General features: G+C 37.8%; 1 protein-coding gene across 14 annotated transcripts in view; it reads right to left on the reverse strand.

Annotated features, from left to right (window-relative positions):
* Nucleotides 1-25,588, reverse strand: part of IRAG1 (inositol 1,4,5-triphosphate receptor associated 1) — a 105,362-nt gene that overhangs the window by 24,317 nt on the left and 55,457 nt on the right. For 10 of the 14 annotated variants that reach the window (XM_051803886.1, XM_051803881.1, XM_051803885.1 and 7 more), the window contains 9 exons: nt 16,270-16,367; nt 15,792-15,855; nt 11,206-11,394; nt 5,751-5,851; nt 4,583-4,653; nt 2,644-2,817; nt 1,593-1,670; nt 1,068-1,117; nt 626-667 (listed from right to left, as the gene is read on the reverse strand). In XM_051803886.1, coding sequence (XP_051659846.1) covers nt 626-667; nt 1,068-1,117; nt 1,593-1,670; nt 2,644-2,817; nt 4,583-4,653; nt 5,751-5,851; nt 11,206-11,274 — 585 coding nt within the window. In that variant the 5' untranslated portion in view covers nt 11,275-11,394; nt 15,792-15,855; nt 16,270-16,367. The remainder of the gene's footprint in view (nt 1-625; nt 668-1,067; nt 1,118-1,592; nt 1,671-2,643; nt 2,818-4,582; nt 4,654-5,750; nt 5,852-11,205; nt 11,395-15,791; nt 15,856-16,269; nt 16,368-25,588) is intronic. The other 4 variants (XM_051803891.1, XM_051803892.1, XM_051803893.1 and 1 more) reach the window with 4 other exon arrangements.

Raw genomic sequence — 25,588 nt, forward strand, 5'->3', positions numbered from 1 at the left:
TCTGTATTTTGTCTAAGAGTACCTGTGTCAGCAATTTAAGGCCACCAACATACAATCTGACCATGGGCTCTGCCTTAGATATCTTGCTGCTCCTCTCCTTTATAGTTACTGCTCCAAAACTCTGCTGCCATAGTGGTTTTTGTAAGCATGGCCCATTCCACACACAGAGAAACCTCTTTAACCAATATCACCTAAAACAAATTAGGAAACATTCATATAAACTTCTCCACTGGTAGTTGTGTGGAGCAGTAACATCCCACCAGTGGTAAGGAACACAAGGTTCAGTAACCTCTTCCACTGAACCAAAGGGGTCTGGAAGAGGATGTCTGTCTGAAACACTGGCATACACCAAAGTGGCTATGGTAGATATTTTTGCTTTACTTCTAAAGTCATTTAGTGTATTGATTTTAACTGAGCTAGTGCAGGGTGCATTATAGGATGTAAAGATCAACTGCAGGCCCATTCTCCTCCACCACATTTGCAGGTGCTTCACAATTTCCTAGAGCAGAATAATTTTCTTTTCACTCACTGAACAGTTTTTCAGCGTTTTTAGTCACAGAAACAAGTTATATGTGTTAAGACACAACCAGCAGACTTTGTTCACCTCTTAACATGAAACACTTACCTCTGCAGTTTGCCTGTCATCCTCTTTCACAGTTCTGTTATTCTAGCAAAAAAAAGGGAAGAAAGAATTGCCTTACAGGGTTATCTTTCACATCTACGCTGCAAATGTTAGATTTATTTATTTATTTAGATGTCACATTTATTTATGAAATAAATTTAGGGATTAGTTTTTTTTGTAGATTAGGATTATATTGGATCTTCTTCTATTTTCTACACTTAACAGATCTTTATGATCTTTCAGCACTTGTTACCTCATGGATTTTTGTCTTCAGAGTAAACATTTATTAGTCCCTCGCTCTGCAGAAAAAACGTATCAATAATCCAATCTTGCTGTATATAAACCAGTATTCCAAACATCCCATTTCCCTGGGGACTAAAGGAACAGTATATACTAATATAGTACTGTAAAAACCAGGTTACTGCCCAGACTATTCAGCTCTTACCTGCCCTGGAGATACTGACTCAGTACTAGTGGTTGTGCATGCATCAGACCCTGGAAAGATACACACATAATTAGGGCATATTCTGATATTCTGCTCAGTTTTTACCTCTATAGCATTAGCAACACATATGTGCACAGTTCTCCATAATATAGAAAGGAAAAAATTTAAATGTCAAAAAAACTAATTTAAAGGAAAAAAATATTCAAAAATATAGTAAGTGAAAGATCATTAAAGCTTCTCAAAACTCCATTATTGAATAGTTTTAAAAAGTAGAACATGTAACCTTGCAGCACCACAGGAATAAAAATATAATTAAATATATATATGTAAAACTGTATTTTATATACACTCATGGGCTTTATAATATTCAAGAGTAGAGACTTAAATCTACTCTTGACTTCTCCTCAACAAATATTAATTTTTTTTGGTGTGAGCTTTTATAAATTAAAGTTTGAACCTGAAAATGGTTGGACTTGTTGATCTTAGAGGTCTTTTCCACCCTTACCTATTCTATGATCATTTTACCTGATGGAACTGGAAGAGTGAGAGAGTTGCTCCGAGATGCTACTGGTGAAACTTTAGGACTAAGAGTAGGGGAAACTGCTTCATTAGAAAAAAGACAAAAACAAAAAAAAGAGGTAACTTTACTTTCTAGGTTTGTAGTTTCTGAATTTTTAAAATTCAGATAAGATTAAAGCATGAATATCATAGTCATCAGTCATATGTTTTTCCAGAACCTGACAAGTAATTTTAAGTAAGTTAGGAACTTTAAGTATGTTTTATTTTTTATACCTGCCAAAAACTAATACTATTTTGTTGATACAGAGAATCCTTGTTCTCCTCAGTTTTCTGATACTGTAAGCATTGCAGAGAAGTAGCATAAAGCAGGATTCAGGTGGAATTTAGGAAAAAAAGAAAATTTAATTCTAGTAAGTGTAGCTGTGGGGTTTTTTTTCCCTCCAGAAACTGTCAAGCCAATTTTAAGATGAAACTTTGTTTGAACTGGCTTTTCAAAGCTAAATGAAAGTCCTATTTCATGGTAAAATGGCACTTTGTTCCAGTTTTCAAACACTTCATATAAGGGGAAAAAAATAATTTCAATTGACATTCTAGAACAAAACATTTTATTCTGCTGTTTTCAAAGTATGATCTGGTTCATTTAGCTTAGTTTATGACTATGTTCAGAATAAGAGTCTGTAATTATGTCTGGGGTAATGTTTTATCAGCAGTATGAATCATTAAAATTTCATTTAATGTACAATAGGAGCATTAGGAAGAAAATACCCACAAACAGTAATTTGTGACCATTTTTTAGATTTCAGTAGAAATACCTCATGCTTTCTTGTTACAGTATTTGCAGTGTGACATTGAGGCACTTAAAAACTTCACAACATTTTCCACTGACACATCTGAATACAGAGATCAGTCATTTCTGTTTTATATGGAATCATGAGAGGGGCAGAGGGATTCTGAGCATCAAATGAACAACGTGTATCTAAACAGTAGCAATGTGTGGATAACAGTAGTACTTGTTTGAAGTAGAATATACAATCCTGTTTTCAGAATCTGCACCTACCCGTGGGTGACTCTGGGAGGCTGCTCCTTGACTTTCTGCCTCTGCGCATCAGGAACCTCTCACTCACTTTCTTTGCCTCTTCTAGTAACTCAAGGTTCTTCTTCTTGTCTTCCTCTGATATTTTGACATCTGGTAGCTGATCATTTACCAGGTCAATCACGTGCCCACTGTTGTCTGTGTAGAAAACATCAGAATTAGAGCTGTACCTCCAGTTTCCAGATATACTGTGGCATGTTGGAGTAACACCTAGAAATTTAGCTTGGAGCTTGCATTTAACAAACATTAATGTCTGCTCATTTCTAATGTTATATTCTCAAGTTTAGAGCAAGTCCTCCAAAACACAGATGACCCACTAAGATGAAATCCCTATGATCAAAGATGCTCTGATATGTGAAACTGCTTTTTTCAGCACTGTCCCCAATACAGTTGCTCTAATTTCTAAACAAAAGTGGCATCTGATCCATCTCAACTAAGTCATGGCATTTCTGTTGTAGATTGAGTCTTTTCCTGGAATCTGTATGCTCAGTTTTTCAAGGCTAAGATCCCACAAATTCACCAGGCAAAGATTTATGCACACTTGTTTTAAGAAACAGGTGATTAAATGAAACAATCTATAACTAAAGTGCAGAGTTTGGAAGTTTAAAGATTTTATTCTGTGCAGACAGAAGAGCTTTCCCCACAAGTGCAGAAGCAACAATAAAGCTGCACCTGGCAAAGCTGTAGGCAGGAGCTGAGTAGCTAAAGCCCAAGAATTATAAAGCTGTTTCAAAAAGCAAATCAATCTCTACCGTGTGGTGGACCTGCAAGAATTTTCCAAAGCAAAATTCCCAACAGAATACCCATTAGAGTACCCAAGGGTTAAAGAGGGTGTTGTAAGAGGTTGCTTTTCCTCATGCACATTTATGTTGATGTTAGATAAGTGACCCAGGAGGGTGCATGGACCACAAACTGAAGGTCACTGCCTTACACTTAGGCCTTTAGGCTAATGCATTGTTTTCTAAACAATTTTAATTATTTGTAGAATGAACCCATTAATTCCTGGCTTCCAGATGGTTTGAAAACACGAAACTTTGAGCACCAATTTTTACAATTCTCAATGATGAAGCAAAGAAGGCAGCCAGTTGTCGGAAAGGCAACTTTGTGAGTTGGTATAAATGGCTTTTACAAGCATCTAAAGAACAGCTTGGATGGGGGGGAGGAGGAAAGTCATCAGGTAATATAAGAAAAACATTTTAAAATTTGACAAGAGCCATTACAGAAACACCAGTTTTCAAAAAAGCTAAGGACATGAGTAAGCAACAAAAATTCAAGTGTTTTTGGTTTGTGGGTGTGGGGTTGTTTCTTTACTGGGTTTTGGTTGATTTTTTTGGGGGGAAGGGAGTGGTGCTTTGGCTTTAATTTCCTTAAATTTACATCAATTTCAAGGCTGTCAAATATCATGCCCACAGAGTGAATATTCTTAAAGCAAGCTATTTTCAGTGAAATATCTGTTTTGGTTTGAACCAAGATTTGTGTGTTAGAATTTTGAGAGATGGCCCTTCCATGACCCTTTCCCTCTGCCAGCAAAAGAGAAGATTTGCAAGACATGGTAATTTCTACCTTCCTTGAGCAAGTAAGTTCAAAAGTAACAAAACCCATTATTACTGAATAGTAGTCTCTATTCAACAAGAATTTAAAGTACATACATCTTCAGCCTTCTAAAAATGCTAAGCTAATGCAGCAATCTAATAATACACATATTTCCCTGAGTCACTCTGCATGCAATTCACTTACAAAATTCACCATGCCAGCAGTATTCCCTGTGCATGTGAGGGACACATTGCATAGGGTGCACAAGAAAAAACTGTAGTCAGTGCAGTCAGACTCTATAATTAGGTCTTTACTGCATGTCACATTTTCTGAGAAAATATCCCAGCTTAAATGAGTAATCTCTTCTTACCAACAGAAGTCAATGAACTTGTTGAATTCCTATTGGCACGGTTAGAATGTCTCCTATGAGGACTACGAGACCTAGAGAGAAGAATTAAAAAAAAAAAGTCCTAATTACCTATAAAAATTTAACACTAAAAAGAAAGCACTTTGATTAAAAAAAAAAAGAAGACAAAAAGCATTTATTGTAGTTCCTCTCATCTCCAAACAACTGGAAAACGGAGGAGTTGCAGAATGAAGGAAAATTGTAGAAATTGCTCTCACAAAGGAGTTCTGAAATTTGCTAATAACCTCATACACTGTGAGTTTAGATTTCTCAGAAAAAGTCCTACATCTCTTTAGACCATCATCATGGCTTAAAACTCATGTAAATGTGGTACATAGCAAAAAAAATTTAGTGTTTTTAAATTGTTACAGTTTCTTAAACTAAGTTTTAAGGCTGAAATAATTCCTTAGGCTCCCACACTGACACTCCCATAACGTCACATGCAAACCTGGTGAAAGTCTCAAATGACTACAGAAATTTAAATACTGATCTGGCAAATAATTTTAAAGGGATGCATTGCAGTTCTGTCTCTAAAATAATCTTGAAGTTTGGTGAAGTATAAGCAAATTATAGATTTATAATCAATACTTTCTGACTCATTTTTCCCCTGTATTTTAAGTCCAATAAATTAAAAATCCCAGGTCAGGAAGTATGCTTTATCAGAAGAGTGGAAATAACCTTAATTCAACTTAAAACTGAAGTTTTCCACTTCAAACAGAATTATTATTTCCATTTAATAGCTTACTTTCACATATGCTTCACCTCAAGGTGGTATTCTTGTCCCATCCATGTGAACGGGCCCAAATACCTGCTTCAAAACTCATTGTGTTAAATTATTAAATCTGTACTAAATCCATATTCAAGACATTTAAGTTGTCCAACTCAATGAGTCAGGTTGGCAGGCTTAGTATTATATGCAAGTCTGGCCTTTTAGTATCAGTTATATTCCTGTTCCCCCACCCTGCATCCCAAACACCATCATCAAAATGCAAAGACAATATGAGTAAATCACAAATGGAGATATAGTAACAATACTTTCATACAATATACATTTCAAAGCAGTATTTTAGAAACACAGCACCTGGAATTACTGTACAATTTATGCATAGATGGGTAATGTATTATACAGTACCTGTTAACCAGATTTTTATCAATTTCTGAATCTGGTGTAGCAGCATTCTCTGGAAGAACAATAGAAGGTGTGCTGCATGTTGTCCCTTCAGCTCTAGTGTCCTGCATGGTTTGTGACAAATATAAAAATGTGGTTAAACAGAAATTCAAACCACAGTATGCTGATGCTCTATGTGAAAAATAATGTGCATTGCTCAATTTGGCTAGAAGAGAAAATGACTGAACTAAGAGAGAATTAGTTCTAATTAGATAAAACAAATGTGATTTACAGGCCTACACTTAAATTACTAAAAAGAGATGAAGAAGACTCAGAATATCTGTTTCTTTAAGAAGTTTTAGTGCATGCAAGCTAAATTCACTAAGCATGGAACTAATGAGAAAGCTTTAGAATGGCAGACACACTGATTTTTCACACAGCAAACCATTCTTCTACTGAAGCAAATGTACAACAGTATAGTGAATTTATGAGCTGAATGCAGGAGTGAAAAGCAGCTCTATCTAACAGGGCTAACTTGGGCACACAAACCCTCCAAATGGTACTAGTGTGTAATGAAAGCTTGAATAAATGCAGTATTAAGTGTAGATATGATACCCAAAACATCAGAAAATAATGTTATTTTGCTAAGAGTTGCACGTGGCTTTCCTTCACATTACTTGGAAAAATATTTTTTAAAAATATAATTGCAATATTTAATAAAATGATGATTTTTAAGCAATAAAAGAAATTGGCACGGAATATTAATTTATGCTCGCCTGCCTAAAAAATATGAGACCTTGCCCCAAGAACTTAATCCCACACCTTCTGCACAGTGATGCCAATCACTTGAAGAGAAGGAATCAGTCTCCTGTGAGATATCACAAGTGGAGGTGCCTCAAGTTGGAATAAAGTCCTGTGGATTTCTCATATGTAGTAAAAAAATGATTATGTCTACCCCAAGCACTACATTGAGATTAAAACCAATAAGCAGCTGGAGAAGAAACTTCCCATCATAACCCTTCTCCCTCTCAAAGGTAATGAAATATGCCTTGATTTGAAAGCATGATTAAGGATTCTTGATTCTATTGTAAATAGCATTTTTTTTTCAACTAAACCAAAAACATGTCATGCAGCTCTACACTTCTATAGTCATAATTCTCCTATGAAGTTCCTTGGCAAGTTCACCTCGTCAATCACAGGAAAGCAAGATGGGAAACATGCCAAGAAAACACTAGGAAGATGTAAGTTTTAGAAAAATACCCTTGCAGGACTGTAAATGTTAGAATGCTAATGCATATGTGATTCAAGGGCACAACTGACACTCGATGACAACAGTTTGAAAGCAATATTTAGTCATATTCTTGAAACTGTTACTAAGTAATCATATCTTTTGTCAGTGACAAAACTTCAGGTGACCGCCCTGCCTGCAGGGCAAAGCAGCTGAATACACAGGCACATTGTTTATACACATCTCACGACTGCCAGAAAGCAAAAGCTTTTGAACGACGTAACATCAGCCTTGAAGTCACTCAAGTCCATTTTAGGACTCTAAAACCAGCTTATTAACAACAAAAAAAAAAAAAAAAATAAAAAGAAAGATAAAAAGAAAGATTAAAAGAAAAGAAAAAAAAAGAAAAGAAAAAGAAAGAAGCTGCAGCCAAGGCTAGTTCGGGTCAGGTAGAAAATATCAATCTTGGTCAGCAGCTGTAGCAGTTCAACATCTACACAAGTGAAACCTCATGGCTTCTATTGTCCAAACCTACTGTACATTCTGCAGGAGAGGGGCAGGAAGAGGGAGGGAATGACTCTCTTTGCAGGGCCAGTTGGCTCGAATCAAAAGGAATCGTTGTACTCTGAAGAGCGCTCAGGCTGCTTTATGCAGGTCTTGGAAGAGAAGCTTTAACAGGAAGCTTAGTCTGTCTCACAAAGCTATACAATGTGCACAGAGATGACACAGAAGTTTTCCATCACCCTCCCATTGTGTGCCTTTAACTGTGTTCTCCTTGTTAGCTTCCAGACCAGTCTGCTCTTCAGCTATTCCCAACAGCTGCCTTGCCAGTGGCTGCCCTGCTACCCAAGTCTTTGCCTCCTTTTTGTCCCAAGCCCTCCCCCCACAAAAATGTAGGGTAAAACTGACTCCACCTCTATTGCTCAGGTGGGAACTGCTCCCTATGCTCCACATGCTCCACAGGGATGACCACGTGCCACCTAGTCTTGCAGGGAGGTGTGCAGGGCTGAGAGGGTGGCACACGCAGTTTGGTCCATAACAGAATATCCAAGAGGACCAGGATTCTGAGGGTGGAGATGGGACCTGCAGACATTCTGGCTGTTAAATTCTACCAGACCCTCACTAAGCATACAGAAAACGTGTTTCTGAAAGCTTTATAATCCAGCCAGATTTGAATGGATGTGAACATTAATGAGGGGGGAATACAAAACTACCCTCTGCTAAAAGGCCTACTATGCCAGAAGAGTCAGATGATAGAGCTTTACTGTATATCACCTGAAGTCTTTAAAGCACTCAGAAAAAAAAAGAAAATAGAAAATCCTCTGCCACCTGATCATATTTTTAGATATTAATTAAAAGTCTGGATGGAATTTCAGAAAAAATCTGGCCCAAAACAGAGGCTTATGTGAAAGACCTAAAAGTTATGTGTCTCAGAGAGCAGTCTTTGGAGTGAGATGGGATTTTAAATAAGCTTGATTTTAAATGTTTAAATGAGGTGCTCAGCTTGGAGTTTAGCAAATAAGGTAGTGTAGCTGTATCTAGTTGAAACAGGAGAACAAAGCAAACATGGGACACCACCCATCTGAACAAAACAGATGACATGCAGTGGTCTGATAAAAATACAATACAAATTTAAATAAGGATAATGAGAGATAAAAGAAATGCAGGAGTTTGAATGATGGAATAATCAGTGTATGAAAAACATTATGAACATCTGAGACAGACTTTTCCTCAGCAGTCAGAAGAGCCAGTAAAATAGTGATCAGGATACATAGAGAGCAAGCTGGAAATAGAGACAGGGATTTTTGATTTAAAAAGAGGGAAAGATGACAGCTCACAACCAACCCAGAAAACATAGGGAGATTTATAGGCCACTATGAATTTTAACATAACTGGTAAGGACGTAATCTTCTTTGATGCAGTTATGCATTACATTTATAGAAATTACATTTTTAACAATAAAAACCTGAAATGAGTTTTTTAAAGTGTCAGTGAAAGCATATTACAATATTATATTACTCTATGTGAAATAAATCTAATTAAATTTAAATTTGGAAATGACTAAAAGTTACATCTGACCATGAAGTTCTATGATTTATGGTAGTGAAAATGATTTTGTATAAAAAAAATCTGAAATGTTCATACTTACTGCAACAAGACAGCATACAAACTGAGGTTGAACTAAGGGTTCAACTACATGCTCTTAGTTCAGATCAGAGGTTAAAGTTCTTTGAATTAGGCTCAGTGCCCTTACACCTGTGTTAATGGGAATTTCACATCCACCTCCCTTAGGAACACAGAGCTGAGAAATACTATGGTGATTTTTGTTTAGAATTAGTCAGAATGGTGAACACTGGCTGCTGCAAGAAATACTGAAATGGAAATCTGTATTTGTTTTCTCAAAATGAATTTGAGACATATAACCCAGGTCTTCCCATCATAAGAAAGGTATTTGGAGCTTGCAGGAAACCACATGTGATGTAAGGTTCATTTGCTTTCTGTCAGAACTGTTTTGTGAATCTGTGTGCATTTGGTCATGCAGGGAAAAGGTGGGGAAGCACCTCCTGAAACAGAATGAGGAAATTGTTAAATACCAGACAGCACTTTGGAAAAGGTGATATTCCGGACTTGGAAAGTTTTGTTGAATGGCAGAAAACAAATCCACCAGTTGTTAGTTGTTTCCGATGCCCTCTCCTGGCTTGCAAGTCCTTCTCTCACAATAATAAACCATTTTACTTATAGTGACTTATAGCCACACTGCAGAATTTGGTCTGCAGCAAGACCCAAGAGTGACAACAGGTATGAACAAGATCAAATCCTCACAACGTTGGCCAGTGGCAAACCTTAACTTAAGAAGGCTCATGAGCAGTGTGTGGTTAAAATCCTTCCACTGCTACTTTGTGCCTAACAATAAACATGCACCTAAAATGAGGCATTTTGCACAATTAACTGATTAATGAACTATCACATTATCATAGTTCATTTAAGACCCATTTCTAAAAGGCCTGTAAAATGCATTTAAAAAATAACTTTTTTATATTATGTGGTTGGAAATCTTCATTTCTCCCCTTTGACAAGCACACTTAAGACTGGAATCACTGATATCTGCTGGCTTTTCATAGTTTTTTCCTCTTTGGGTATGTTTTACCCAGCAAGTCTTTTGTACAAAAAGACTTTTCACATAGGTGAGTTAAAAATCCCAATAAAATCTTTTTGAGCTAATATATGTTCTCAGCTAATAGTCTGATGAACTTGCATCCACCTGGGGTGTTTATCTTAAACCAGGAAACTAACACTCAGCACAGTGTGCAGTTTAGATGGAATGCATGACAAATCAGTGTAGGGCTCACTGCTCACAATGTTTTCCAACAATGTTGGAGCAGCGGATGTTTTCATCTAAAGTGTAGAATGTAGTGTCCTCAAACCCAATGATGGTGATGCATTTTTAACTGAGGATGTGCCAGATTATAAATCCTCTCTTTCTTTACACCAGTCTGCATGCAATTGGATGATTTGGATAAGTGGTGATTTTCTAATCAGTATAGGTTCTTTACCTCAGCTAAGATAATGATTAAAAAAAAAAAAACAAACAACCCCAGTTTATTAAAACATAAAGTTACTTTTTATCTTTGGTATAGATTATTGAAAAGGGAGAAGAGCCATCTCTTACTGATTTTTGTAATTTATCTGCAAACAAGACATGTAAAAACATATAGATGCCACAAATTAGAGAGGCCAAATGATGAATATGTCTGGGGAGCACCCACCTGCTCTCTGCATAGTTCCCATGTACGTTCAGCTACTGCTGAGAAAGACTACAAACCAAAACGCGCTCATGAATTGCATAACATCTATATCTGTAAAAGCAACACTAGTTGTTCCAAGACTACTGTGAAGTACAAGCCTAAATTATTTTCTCAAAGGTTCCAGTTTTCTGTAATCACATCAGAAAGGACATCTTTGGACAGCTTTGGTATATGTCTGTCCGTTCTGAACCATTTATAATCCTCCAGATCAAAATGATAAACAACTGCCTGAGCCACTTGAGTTCCCATCCCTTAGGCTATAAAATATTTGAAGAACTCTAAGAATATCAACTGAAGGATCATTCACAGCTCCATCGACCAAGCAAAACACACTAATTCAGCGCAATGATTAGATTTTGTTTTATAAACTCCTAAATATACACAAAGTGCTTTCACCCTCGAGTTTCCAACAAGAGTCAGAAAACACCTTTGTAAGAGTGCTTACTTTGGCTGGAGGAGAACTGTTGTGCTGTGCCTCTTGTGCTCGTCCCTTGTCTTCAGGTGAGGTTGGCATGGTGGGCAGCGTGAAGCACGTGGAGCTGCACTGGGCACTAACAGGACCATGCACTGCTGGCAATGGTTGTTTCAAGTCAGCCTGAAGGCATAAGCTCTGAGGGGCCTTGTGATCTGCAGGCTGTGTTAGATGCCAAAAAGACAAACCAAATCTGTTTAAAACTCTGTGCTCTCAAACTGAGATCACTTTACAATAACAAACAGCATTAAGGTTTAAAATTAAAAATGCTATCTTGTGTTTTATTAACTAAAGCTTTCAAGGTCAAGTATAACCTAGCAAATGCATTCAAAACAGACAACCTTCCATTCTTTTTGCTATTTCCACCTCTTCCCTCCATTTTACTGGTTTTTATTTTGTCATTATGACTGTGACCTCTAAAAATCTTCTAAGAACTCAACAGCATCTTGGATATCACAGAATTACAGAATGGGTCAGTTTGGAAGCGACCACAGAGGGTCATCTGATCCAGCTTCCCCGCTCAAGCAGGGTCATCCTAGAGCACATGGCACAGGATTGCATCCAGATGGTTCTGGAATATCTCCAGTGAGGGAGATTCCACAACCTCTCTGGGCAACCTGTTCCAGCGCTCGGTCACCCTCACAGGAAAGAAGTTCTTACTCATGTTCAGGTGGAAATTCCTGTGCATCATTCTCTGCCTGTTGCCTCTTGTCCTATTGCTTGGCACCACCAAGCAGAGCCTGGCTCCATCCTCTTGACAACCCCCCTTCAGATATTTATACACATTGATGATGTTCCCTCTCGGTCATCTCTTCCATACTGTGCCTTTTAGCAACTAACAAAGTCTTCATGCTACAGAGAGTGATCTCAGAGGAGCAAAACTGGAACCCCAGATGGTGGCACTCTTCATCTGAGCAAGAGCAAGGCCTAGATCAGTTGTGCAAAGACTTGGTACCTCTGCACAAGACAACAGGAAAAAAAATTCTCTGCCTATTAGCTGAGAAAATTCTTGTTCTTAGTGTCAAGGGGAGGTGTTGCATTCACAAGACAAGAGAGTCTGTACCGAGGTCTGAGGATGAGCAGCGTGAAGAACAAATTAGTCCTTACAGCAGCAGTGGGCGGATTGCAATACTTACTGCGACACCTGCCCGAGAGTTAGGGAACTGTCCTCACCAACACATCACTGACCTCGGCAACACATCACGGCGCTCCCCGGCGGCGCCTGCAGGGCATCAGAGACCGCCTGGTGCACAGCTGCTGTCTGCACCGGGAACAGCTGACTGCATCCCCTGCACAGCTCCTGTCTGCACTGCATCCCCTACCACAGCTCCTGTCTGTACCAGGGCCAGCTGACTGCATCCCCCTTACAAATTCCCAGCTGAGCACAGCACAGAGCAACACACTCAGTACCACAGCAACTTCAGTAGTTTGCCCAGCAGATAAGTATACCCAGAAAGCACAAGTTCAACCTCCAAAAGCATGTTATCTTCTCCCAAACCAGAACTCCTGATGTCATCTCAATTCTTTTACTCTTCTGGAACTCAAGATAGATGGAATAAAGAGGTTGAGATGGGGAGATGATTTGAAGTTCAAGGCATTTAGCAGAATTCCAAGATTAACTTTCTACAGTTTTCCCTTCCATTTCAGGGGTGGGCAAAGAAATGTTTTCAGGAACATGTTGGTTTATTGAGACTGACAATCAAAATTGTCAAAATAAAGCTGTTGATCTTTTTAAAAAAATAGCAAAAAGAAAGAAGAGGCAGAACCATTCACAAGAATTAGTGAAGCAGTCTCAGTAGTGACAAGTTCCTCACCTCAGCTCTCACAGCAAAAAAATCTGTGTTGTAAAACCTGCAGGATGTGTGAAAACCTTGGACTGCAGAAGCAGATAAGACTGATGCTTTTATTATGTTTATTTCACCTTATGTTGGAAACTTAATTTTCTCTTTTACTAGTAGAGGAATACAAGGCCACCTCACATGACATTTCATGTAGAACTAACAGGTTATAATAATGATCCTACACAAGCATTAGTGTGTTCAGGGAAAATAATTATTTCATTGCAGTCCTTTGATAAAGACTGTGAAAAAGATGCAGCATATACATCATCATTACAAATGAGACTGTTTTTGAACAGTGAGCATGAAGATTTCTCAGAGCAGTAAATGCTTTAGGGACAGCATGTTTCAAGCTTTTGTAAACATTTCGAACCTCTTACAGAATTCCTACCTCTGCTGAAGTCAGTGGAAGTTCATGTTTATATCATGATTTTCCCCATCTCTGACTTCAAATAAGAGTAGAGGAAGCTTTCTCTGAATAAAATGTTTTTAAAATGTTTATTATAGCAAAACATCTTTTAAGTCCCTAATATGATAGAAAATAGACATTTATGATTACATAGATTTTAATAAACCCTCAGAGATTAGACAATTAGCAGTAGCATTAAACATCTCTGTGTTTCAACAATTAAGTATCAAGCAACAGTCACCAACCAGGTGACTATGAACAACACATGAAGATGAGATGGAAGCAAGGTAACTAAAAAAAAAAAGTGGCACAGGCTTGCTTTTCCTCTGCAGCAAAATCCTGGCATCCTACACAATTTCTGAGTTTGCAAGAACTCAAATTCAAACAAAAACAAAAAAGAGAAGATACAAATTTGGCTGTTTATCTAATCCTTCTTCAGTGTTTGCCTTATGAATTTATACTGGTTCTGATAGATTCAACTCAACAGAATGCTGGGCCTGAAAAATCAGGAATGTTTTGAGTCATGGCCAAAGCATGTTTGCAGTCCTACATGGAATTGTATAAGCTATTGCATCAAAGTGGTTTATTCCAGGTCTTAGCTGAGTTCCTAGTGCATACTAAACTTAAAAGAAGTAATGCAAGTTATCTTGAAACAAGAAAGAGCTGTTAAGCACATCAAGTTTCAGTTCATTTTTTAGATTTAAAAAGCAAGAAAACTTTGAAAGCAGAAGAAATAAATCAGCAGGCTTGTCTAAGAATAGAAAGGGACAAATCTCGAGCTGTGTTGTCTTAGAGATGCAGCACAGAAAGTACAGCCAAGGCAGAACGGAGGGGAGAAAGATGAATTTACTCCACCTTAACAACCCCCAGATTTGGAGTGGACTGAGCTCAGGCCGTCTCTGACACAGTTAGAACCTTACTCTGATTTCCTTACAGAGCTATCTTGCAAATAAGCTCCAAATCTTTGTGCTGATCAGTAGGAAAATTTCGTCCTCTGACTTTCCATTTTTTCCTAATATCTCTCCAGAAAACCCCAGTGTTGAGGACTATATTGGAGCAGTGAAAGCTTGCACATAATTATTCATATTCTTAGGCTTCTTAAAACAAACACCATCTTTGCACACCTTGACTGCACTGCTGCAGTCCTGTACACTGCCAAAGTGAGGACCATTACATATTGGTATTTCAACATAAAGATGTTGTTCAATTAATAAACTATATGATTTAGAGCTCCTGAATTATTAATTTTTCAATCTAAAAGCTTATCTTTAACTTGTGCAGAGTTCTTAAAATCAGCAGTCCAGATCCTTTAAAGACTTTATGATGTTTAACCAGCACAAACATCACGTATTATAAATGCAAAAGGATATAATCAATGGAAATACCTCCTTGCTCCATGCTGTGCAAAGAGTTCTGCCATTTTCTGCATCAATTACTGCCTTCTGACACTGGTAGGAAAGGCAAAGGTTTAGAAATGATGGAACCTTAAGATATTAGTGAATAAATGTCCTTCCATCACTGCTGAAGTGACCTTATGCCCATTTGGTTGGGCAATGAAAACAGCCCCAGTAAATGTCACAGAGAGTCAAAATGTATAGAAAAAGGGGGCTTTGTGAGAACTCTGACAAAAATTAGAGGAGCTTATCTGTGTCTCATAGATGTAGAAAGAAAAGAAAGAAATGTCCTTGGAAAATGTATTTCACTGGAAGGTACATTTTTTCTGCTGCAGAGCATTAGGGAGGAGTGCAGCCTTGGAGTTTATAGAAACTCACACCTCTATTTACAAAACCAGCTCACAGCTTCCCTGAACATTGAGCCACAGTGCAGAGAGCATCACTATCCTGGTTCTAAGCCTGGCTCATCTGCCAGCTGAACAGCCTTTGGAATAATGCTACCATCAGCTTTGCCAGCTTTATCTCCTTTCCACAAGAATAAGCAGGTTTCAGTCAAAGGAGGAAATGATATGCTAACAATACATGTAATGCAGTGAGGTGCCAACTGAAACAACTGTCATTTTTGTCCCTGAAGACACTGAAAGGAGAGATAAAAAAATACACCTGCATTTTAAAAATGGTCAAGGTGCATAAGCACATGTTAGCATCCCAGGCAGTGAGACAATTTCAAGATTCTGTTATTTCTTTTGTTAGGCATTGATCAAACTCTGTCTGGCCTATATCCTATCAAAGGATGTCAGGACATTATTGTAGTATTTTATCAGAGTAAATGATCTCCCCCAAAACTCCATTCTTTTCAAAATTGCAAGAGCTCCAAAATTACCTTTTAAAATTAAATACTGGTAGAGATTAACTCACATGTCACAGGCAGAGTGGATTTGGGTGAAGATCTACAATCTCAGTCTGCACAAGCCTTTTGCACCTATAAAATGAGTTAAAAAAACACAAACAAATGACCTACCCTAGTTACCAGATTCTGCTTATTCCCACACTAGGAGAAGACAATCTAAAGAAAAAAAAAAGTAAGAAAAAGAAAGAAAAGAGAGGATGGAGTGCTTTTTAACATTTTGGTCTGTTATTATAAACTTACTGCTTAAAATAGTTAGGAAAAAAATGATCCCCTGAGCTCAAATTTGTAGTCAGATATAGATCAGTGAATGCAGAGAACTTTCTTTTACCGCTGTGTAGGCTTAGAGTACAATCTCCAGGAAATGGAAATCTGGGAGCTCTATTCCATAAAAGGGAAAAGTATTTAGAGGCCCTTGGCCTTCAGTGTGTTCTCTCTGCAACTCATTTTACCATAGTAGAGAAAGTTAAGCATAATCAGTTAACTCACCCTCTCTGAGTCACGGCCGAGTCCCGTGTCAGTGAAGGCTCAGATAAAGGTGCTTTACTCCATCCCCACTGATAGCTTGGCACTTGACCTCGAATGCTCTGTCACGTCACAACAAGGATACACAAAAAAGAGCAGAAATAAACACTTAAGAAAGCATTTTATTAATATATCTTGACCTCATGCTGCCTGGGGTCAAGTCAAGCAACTCTCATTTGTCAACAACGGGAGCTGCGTGCTCATGAACACAGCTGAGCTGCACCAACCCTCAGTTGCTTTTTGTAACTTTTTTCTTTGCTGTGCTGCAAAGTGGTTGTAAAACACTAACACTCCTGTTTGCACTCCTTTTTGTATAGCTGTAAAAGCACATGGAATTTGTGCAACATTTTGAATTATGTTTTGCAGCTTTGAAGTACTTAAAAACCACTAAACTTCCTTCCTTCAAACCGAGTGCGAGCAAAACAGGGTGGTTTTCTCATGTTTTTACCATAGATTAAGTTTTCAAAGACAAAGCATGATTATAGTTTAGGATACACAGACAAAGTTTATTGGCATGCATTAGCTATCTCAAAAAATTAAACGAACCTCAACAACACAACCAAACCAAATAAACAAAACACATAAAACCAGATCCAGGGTATCTTGACAGAAATACTTTAATATTTTGCTTTAGGACTTCAAAATTTTTGTGTAATAGAAATATTGACTGAAAAAGGTAAAAAAACCAAACCCACTACTAAAGCTGACTCATGTACATTCTTACACTTTGTGACAAAAGATACTACATGGAAGTTGGAAGACACTTTCTTTATGGTCTGCAGCACAGGAAAACACTGACTGTCTCCTACTACATCTCATTTTTATGACAAAAGAGTGCATTTTCATGCTAAATACTTAGGTTTGCAAGACATTAAGATCCTACTCCAGCCAGTTTAGCAAAACACACAGTCATATCCCCCAGGACTAATGTAAGGCCTCTCTGTGATAACCTCACTGTTCTGAGTTCTGCCCACGGCCAGACAACCGTACAAGGTAAAATCTGGAAGACAAAGTGGTGTTTCTGTTTATGAGATACAGAACAACTCCTCTGGGGTAGGCAAAGTGTATGTAGGCACTATGTGAATTCAAAGCATCTGTTTTCATTCTGAGAACTACAGAGATGAATTCCTGAGCACAGAGGTTAATTCCTGAGCAACTTAAATAATACTTCCTGACAGAAGAACACTTCCAGGTTGCAGCCTCAGAGACAAGGGAAAAATGTGCATAATTCTGTCACAAAGGTATTTTAAAGGAAGAAACTAACAAAAGCTTAAGGAAAATACAGCTTCTAAAAAGCATCTCTCAGACTAAGTGTGTACAGACTTCCTTGGGACTACAAGCTACACATACAGGACTTGATTTACAGAGCACCATGACAGGAAACAATCTCCTTGTCTGCTTCCTGTTTTCCTCATAGCTCAGGAACACATAAAACTTGATGGTTTTCAATAATGTGCTTGAATGAGAGAAAGGAAAAGTGAGGTCAGGCAGAGAGTAAAATCTTGTTTTGATGCATGTTGATTGGGAGCACTCAGGAGAATATCTCCAGCAATGGCTAGTTATGACACTGTTGAGACTGAAAAACAAAAGCTTTGGAGGTGAAAGGTTATGCTGGTCCATTACCAACAAGATCAACTCCTAGAACAAGGCATTTGGTTGGGTTATGCACTAAAAATTTTATATCAGAGTTTAAAGAAATCTGATAACTAACCCCGACAGAGTTTAATGGAAAATGTTTCCTGGGAGTTACGTACTTAACTCCAATAGGATCCATTCTGGTCCCAACTTTAGGCTTTTCCCTGATGCATTAAAGAAAAAGGAATTGGGCCTGATTTCAGTCACAGACAATCATTTTAACACAGCTAAATGGAAATTTAAGACTTACTAAAAGATCATAACTGTATTTGAAAATAGCACTTTTTTTTTTGTAAAACGCTGCCTGCCAGCTTTATTTGTTTTAGCAATGTTTTTACAATTTTGGTTATGTTAGCAGGCAGTGTTTAGATTTACGTCTCTTTCTGCAAAGCATCCAGAGGAGCGGCTTACAACCTTTCTTTTTTCCTCATGATTTCTAGGCTGAATTTTATGCTGCAGACAATCAGCAAACAGATGAAGAATGTACATATTTTAGAAACAGTGAGGAACAGTATTTCACTAGCTTCACAGGCTGGTAGATCCAGATTTTAAAAAAAGGCTTTTCTTTTAAGGTAAATATATTTTAGGCAGCTTGAAAGTTTCCCTATTCCACTATTTTGTTTAGGGGCAAGCAGGAGTTAACATTGAACAAATCAAACTTTTATAAATTACTCTGCTTTGGATGCAAATGTTTTATCTTCAGTTTTTGGTTTTTATTCAGAACTAAAAAGAATGTAGGGAAATGAGGTTATAAGTAGCATTACCTCCCTGTGAAAGCAAATGGTTTTAAGAATTGCATACAAGTTCACAAAAAAAAGGTGTTCTGGTTCACTTGTAGTGTTTATTCATTTTGGGGTTTTTCTTTGAACAAATCATCTTAAGACAGAACTCCAATAAGGTAATTTTATCTGTTTAAGTCTATAGCTAAGACACTGAACCCAGGTCTCATATGGGAAGGACAGCCAAAGGGAGCTATGGAAAACAATAGATCTGCCAGGTTCTTGGAGCAGAGGTTTCTCCCCAGTCATGCCATTCCAAGAACGTGGCACTCCCCACGTTCCACATTCCATGCTGGAGACAACAGGACAATTGTGGCAAGAGAACCAAAAGGAGGTGGCACTTCCTCCTGGATTCCAGACCTGAAAGCTTTTGCCCATCTGTTCCCCCTCATTCAATGGCTTGCATTCAGCACAAACTACAGTCAGGTTAATTTAAGACATGCTCTCCAGAGTAAAAAACTTTTATGGCCAAAGAGAAAATAATGCATGTATCTCTCTCCTTTCCCCTTTCTGGTTATCTGTATGGCTTGGTTTTGGTTTTTTATTGCTTTCCAAGTACTTGTGCATATTTCATAGCAAAAAGCAAAAAAGCCTCTTAAGAAAGTAGAAGAAACTGAAGTGAATATGAAGCCAAATATTCAGTCTTTTGAAACATAACAGTGGAAGCCACCTACATATTTCACTGAGCTTACTAAAGTTTTATGCTCAAATCCTTAGAGGAAGCTCTCCAACAGTGAACCAGTTAGTTGTGGTAGATCCTTTACCCCCCAGGAAATTGTCTTCCAAAGCCACATCACAAACCTCTGCTACACACAAAGAACAAAGTGCACAAGCATGCCAGGCCAGGTCATGAAACAGTCAGAGCTGCTTATCAGATCTTACCACCCAAAAGGTTTTAGATGTGCCTCATGCATTCTAACTTTCAACTTGTACCCCAAATATGCTTTTATAATTTCAACAATTCTTTCCCTTGTTTTGTGTCAAAAACCAACCTACTCCCACAAAAAAACCCCAAAACAAACCCAAAACCAAACACAAACTCCCTCCCAAAGTGAAAACTCCCTACCACTCTACAATTCATAGGTAGCTGTTTCCATAAGTTCTGTTAATTTGTGAACAGCAAATTAACAAGCAGCAGTGCTCAGCCAGATGGCCTCTAGGAAACCAGTTGGGTTGAACTTTGGGGTACTTTAAAAAAGATTTTACATATATATTTATTTAATAAAAAAGGCAGTACATGTGATGTTAAGGAAAAATGAATCCCTGATTTATGGAGTATTATGCACAAATTAAAGAATTCAGCCAGCAGTAGGAAATCTGATGATCAGCAGACTGTCAGATCTCAGGGCAGAGTTGATATGTTTCTTAACTTGAAGATTATTTTTGATAGACTTTAAGGAAATGCAGTTTAAAGGAAGAATGTGAACATGGAGTGGGTGGATATTTGGCATGGAGAGTAAGGATTTCTAAGCATAAGGAACAGCATATAAGAAAGTGTGAAGATAAGAGTGGGAGAACAGTACATTAAGTGTCATTCAGGAGGGTAGTTCAAAAGAAATCTAGAGCTAGGAAGTATCTAGAGAAAAAATCTATTGTCTTACAATGTAAAGGCAGTGACCTTAAAACAGGATAAAATGAAAAAAAAAAAAGTTGAAAATGATACGTGAGTAAAAAATGCTGCTCTCTTCCTCCTCCTAAACAACTTACTACTTGAAAAAAACACATAATTTAGTTTAGGAGGCAGCCTCAGTGTTTATTGCATGGTGCTGAACAACCCCTCTGATGCAGGGCTGCTCACTGATAAATCACTCAGCAGAAATGGTTGATGCCAGTAGCACTCACAGCACCAGGAGATGATATTACCACCAAACATGCCTTTGCCTAAATGAGCATCATGTACTCAGTGACACAGTCAACAAACAGTCGTTTGGGTTTCTTTCTTCTACTCCTTCTCACAGATTTGGAGAAACCTAGCTATGTTTCTGCTGTCTGGACTGCATGTATTATACATCACATTCTAGTTACACATTTATTTTTGTCTGTGGTGTAGGCAGAGTTGGGAGCTTGAGATGATATTTTCTCAAATTTCCACTTGACTATATTCTTAGCTAATGTAAAAGGAGAACAAATATGCTTGTGAGGAGGGGAGTCAGACAAGATTAAGGAAAAAAAAATTAGTGTATTTTGGTGTTGATTCCTCCTTGTTTGAAAACAATCTTAAGGTTGCTACATGAAGTAAAATTTTCAAAAGCAATTTTTATATATAAACATTCTATAAACTGTTCTGTTCTCCAGGGCAGTGGGATATCAACCTTATATAATTTGGAAAAAACAACTACCAAAGGCCTAACTTAGAAACACAAATAAGTTGAAGGCAATCAGGGTAGAACACTATTGCTTAGTGACCCAGGAGCCTTGTTGCTAGTCAAGCAAAAAAATTTTCCAAATGAAGAAATGAAACAAAATTCTTTCTTTCCCAATCACAAAGGGTAATCCCAGAGGGCACACTTTGTTGAACAATCCAGCAATAAATAGCCTTCTTTGGCAGCCCAAAATGCTATTGTGGGCTTTCAAGCAGGGAGATTATACTTTGCTCTCCATCTTGCATAGATAAATGGTAAAGCAGCAAAACAAGCATTTTATTCCCATTTTATGCTTCCTGGACACAATCAGACTCACATTTCCTTACTTTAGTGATACATGAAGGTTTTTTTGCATTACAAAAATGAGCATACACCAAAAGAGCAAGAATTTCTCCTTTTCGTGAGGAAATAATTATGGATCTGATTCCATTGAGTTTTTTGAAACACTGCTGTACACTAGGAAGGGAATATCTACCGTATCAACTTTTTCAAATAATCAGCCATTGTCTGGACTTTGGCTGCTGACTGCTTATTTGACTGCAGTAACTTACATGTTACTGTAAGGTGGCCAGACTGGAAGATCGATTCCCAGAATCAAGGAATGCTTTAGGCTGGAAGGTCGTTTGGACCAACCTCCTCCTTGACCCTTGCAGGGTCAGCACTGAAGCAACTAGAAGTTGCTTTGGACTTTGTCCAGTTGGAGCTTGAAAACTTCCAAGGACAGAACTTGAAGAATTTCTGGTAGATCTAACCCAATGTTTAATTACCCCCACAGTAATTCCCCCCTTGCTCCACCCTTACATCCAGTCTGACTGTCCCTTTAGGATCCTTGTCTCTCATTCCCCTGCCATGCACCCCTGTAAAGTGCCTCAGTCCATCTTTTTAGCACCATCTTACTTAAGTATTGCAAGGCTGCAACTAAGGTCCTCTCCAGGCTAAGCAGTGCCAGTTTGTTCCCTTGGCATCCTCTCAAAGGATCTGTGCCTCCTGACTACCATAGTGGTTCTCCCTGGGTTTGCCCAAGTTTATCAACATCCTGGGGGCCCAGATGTGGTGAGAATGTATTTCTACTCGCCCTCCATGTCTACTAAATGGGCAGACCCTCGAGGGACTTGACTAGTAACACCATGTGAAATGGAATGCCAGTAGTAAGAACTATGTTATTTGAATCTAATTATTCAGCTGCTTTTTCCACTGACCTGGTAGTTAACTCATCCAGGCTGTAATGTGCCAACTTGTATCCAGGGATTCTGCATATTAGATCACAAGAATTGTTGGTTTTGCTAGAAACAGTCCTAAATTTCACCCCTGGAGTACACAAATCTGCAGGCCTTGCTGCCTGTGAATAAGCAAAACCCAACATATACATCTCTTCCCTCATGCCAGCATATGTGTGAAAAAGCAGTAACATTTTATAGCACCATCTTTTAGCCTTTTTTCCTAGAAACAGACACAACTTGAAAACCAGCAGCTAGATTAATTTCTCTTATCAAGCTTCAGAAACAATTGCTCAACTTCAGTATTACCCAAAGAGGTGGGGTGGGGTAGGAAGTCCTTGGTGTCTCATTCAGGTGTGATGTCAATGCAGATTGAGAGCCAAAAGTACTTTCTTGCTCAAAAGACCTATTAATGCAACACAAGATTTTGCAAATATGCTTTGCAGAAGGTCTTTTGCTTGTATTGCTGAATCATCTGCAGATTTCTGTGCCCTGTGTTATTCCTTGCTGACAAAAGTACTCTTCAGATGCAGTCACACAGTGTCATTTTTACACTATGAAGTTCTGGCAGTGAGCATTCCTGAACTGATTTAGTCTTTAGTTTAAATTTAATTTTTAAGAAGTGTGATGGGAAGAGGCCTTGCATTTACTGGACAGTTCAATCTATGTACTATGTAAAGTTAGACTTTCAGAAGCTTGGAGGAAGCTTGGTTTTCTAGTTTTTTTTCTGCTGAGATTTAAAAGAAAGACCCACAATACCCAGAGACCGAGAGACCACCCTATTACTGATGAATTTGGCAAAGAAATTCAGTGTGCATTTGACTGACTAAGGTAGAAATGGAGTTGATGACACCCCCCCCCCCAGTGAGGTACACATGTTAGCTGAAACATCAACAAATTCTTCAAAGTCTCTTTTTTTCTAATTGGCCTCATTGAGACAGTTATGAATTTCAAGATGAAAGCAACAAAGAATATTTGATTTAATGATTTAAGGGCTGCAAAGGTGTTGCATCAGACAGGATGATGTAGTAATTAAGAGAGAGGTAAAATAGATACTCCAAACTCCACACATCAATGGTTGTTAGCACAGAAACTGTTCCATCAGGAGTGCTCCTGACATGGCTGTTCTTATATCTTATACAGTAAAATATTCACCTGCATTTTTTAAAATAGTATTTTATAATGCAGCCACAGCACTAATTTAAACTTTAGTCATAAATAACATTTGGTGAGATGAGCTTTGAACTTTGTGAGACGAACTCTTTTGCAAGTCTAGAACCCACAGCCAAAATTACAGGAGAAATAATTTGCTCTTGTTTTATCCTTATTTGACATGGAGATGAGGTAGCTTCATGAAAATTAGACCTGAGCCCTTTATTTTCACGTGGGGAAACTGCTTTATCACTGCAGAAAGAGATCTGCTGACTTGCAGAAAGGAAGGTCTGAAAACGAAAGCAAACAGTTGTTTGTGAAAAAAGAAAAGCAAGTCCCCATTTCCTGTGTTCTCAAAGTTCTGCACTCTGTTGGGATCCAAAATGAAGGATGGTTATTGCTAGTACCAAAAAAAAATAATAATTCCACAGCTGCCTTTCCACTCCATCTGTCCTACAAAGCCTTTGCCTACAGAAACAGCACCCACTCCAATAGCAGCTCAGTCGTTCTGTACTACTTGATCTTCAAGATATTAACACTGAGGACCCAAAGAAGATTTTAACCATCTCCTGTTGGTTTTCTCACTCTAAGAAAACACAGATGTATCCTGGACATGTATACTTCATTTTCTGAAGCATTCTCAAATGTGGAAGCTAACCTTTGATGATTTAAGTGAATGAAGTATATAATTCCTCTGATTTTTAAACTCTTCTCAGCAGTAAGAAAATGAGGCCTATTTTGGTTACTTGCTAAAGTTCTAGATTCAGGAGCTTTACTATTTGCACTCTAATTTGGAAACCATTCTTATTGGTTTGCATCTGCTAGAAAGCATGGTAAGAAAAGTGACTTTTCATTTTCTTTCAGAAAGCTACCAAATACAACACCTTAAGAACAGATGGTTTACTAACATTTTCAGTGATTGTTCTCCAAAACCCAGAAGTGGGATAGTTAATAATAAAGATCAAAGCTATCAGAACAAGAAAGCAATTTTTATGCATTGGCTGGCATGTACTGTACCAAAAAGCCACATTTTTCTGGGTAATTAGACAGTTCAGAACAAAGCTTTGAGGAAAACAACAGCTCTGCTCTTCTGGAATAGCACAAGCCAAATGTAGCAAAATGTTCCTCGTGTCCTTTGTCAAAATCTTTCCCTCATAAAATTATTTAGCCAACACTGTTCCATCCCTGATTATATCCAGGAGCTGATCCAAAAAATAATGTACCAACTATCTGCATAATCTCATCTCATCAACATCTATAAAAACCCCAGAGTCATTTAATATGGTTTTATCAGTGTTATGCACAGGGAGACCCTAGCACAGAGGTGAACTTGAACCAGAGAATTCCTTCTGCAGGGAGAAAGAACTCTGGACTTTGGGGGTTACATTTTATATACTAGGTTTTAAAATTTTCACCTCAAAACCGAAAATAAAAACGGGGAAAGTGAGAAGGGTGTAAAAGGAGCAGAGTAACTCATATTCTGTGAGGCTTTAAAGAGAAACAGGATATATCGGGGTCAACTCAATATTGCTGCTGTCATTACTCTATTAAGAAATTGTGGTGTGTATCTAATTATGCTCTTTTTATAACTTTATATATAACGACTCAAAATGGCATTTTGTATTTGCCTACTTAAAAACAATTTGTATAAAATAAGTTTATAGTGTGCATACATTAAGGTTTATTATCTTACCAGTTTTTCTTTCCTTATACTGAATAAACTAAACATGATTATATTAAATTAATGGAATGCGGTTACTTTATTTGAAATTTAAAACAGGTGTAGAAAGGTATGGAATGAAAAAGATTCAGTGAGTCTAATATATTATGAAATAAAAAAATACAAAACTGGGTAAAATATTTAGAAAATGTGTCTTAAAAGAAGATACAGAAACTCATTGTAATTTTAACCATCCCATAGAACTACACAGATAAGACCAATCTTTTACAGAAGAAATGCTGAAATACTGGTGCTTCAAAAGTTTTATTATTAATCAAATTTTGGGGGTTTTAGAATGCCTCTGGACAACATTCTGGCAAATGCCACAACAAAAAGCTGTGCATGAGCTACCTGAGGTAGTGGCAAGAAGACAAAAAGCCTTAAAGAGACTAAGGCAAACAAAGGCAGACAAAGTAC

This window comes from Manacus candei, unplaced genomic scaffold, assembly GCF_025592945.1.
Source record: "Manacus candei isolate 608988 ecotype Guabito, Panama unplaced genomic scaffold, ASM2559294v1 h1tg000060l, whole genome shotgun sequence".
In the NCBI taxonomy this organism is placed as follows: Eukaryota; Metazoa; Chordata; class Aves; order Passeriformes; family Pipridae; genus Manacus; species Manacus candei.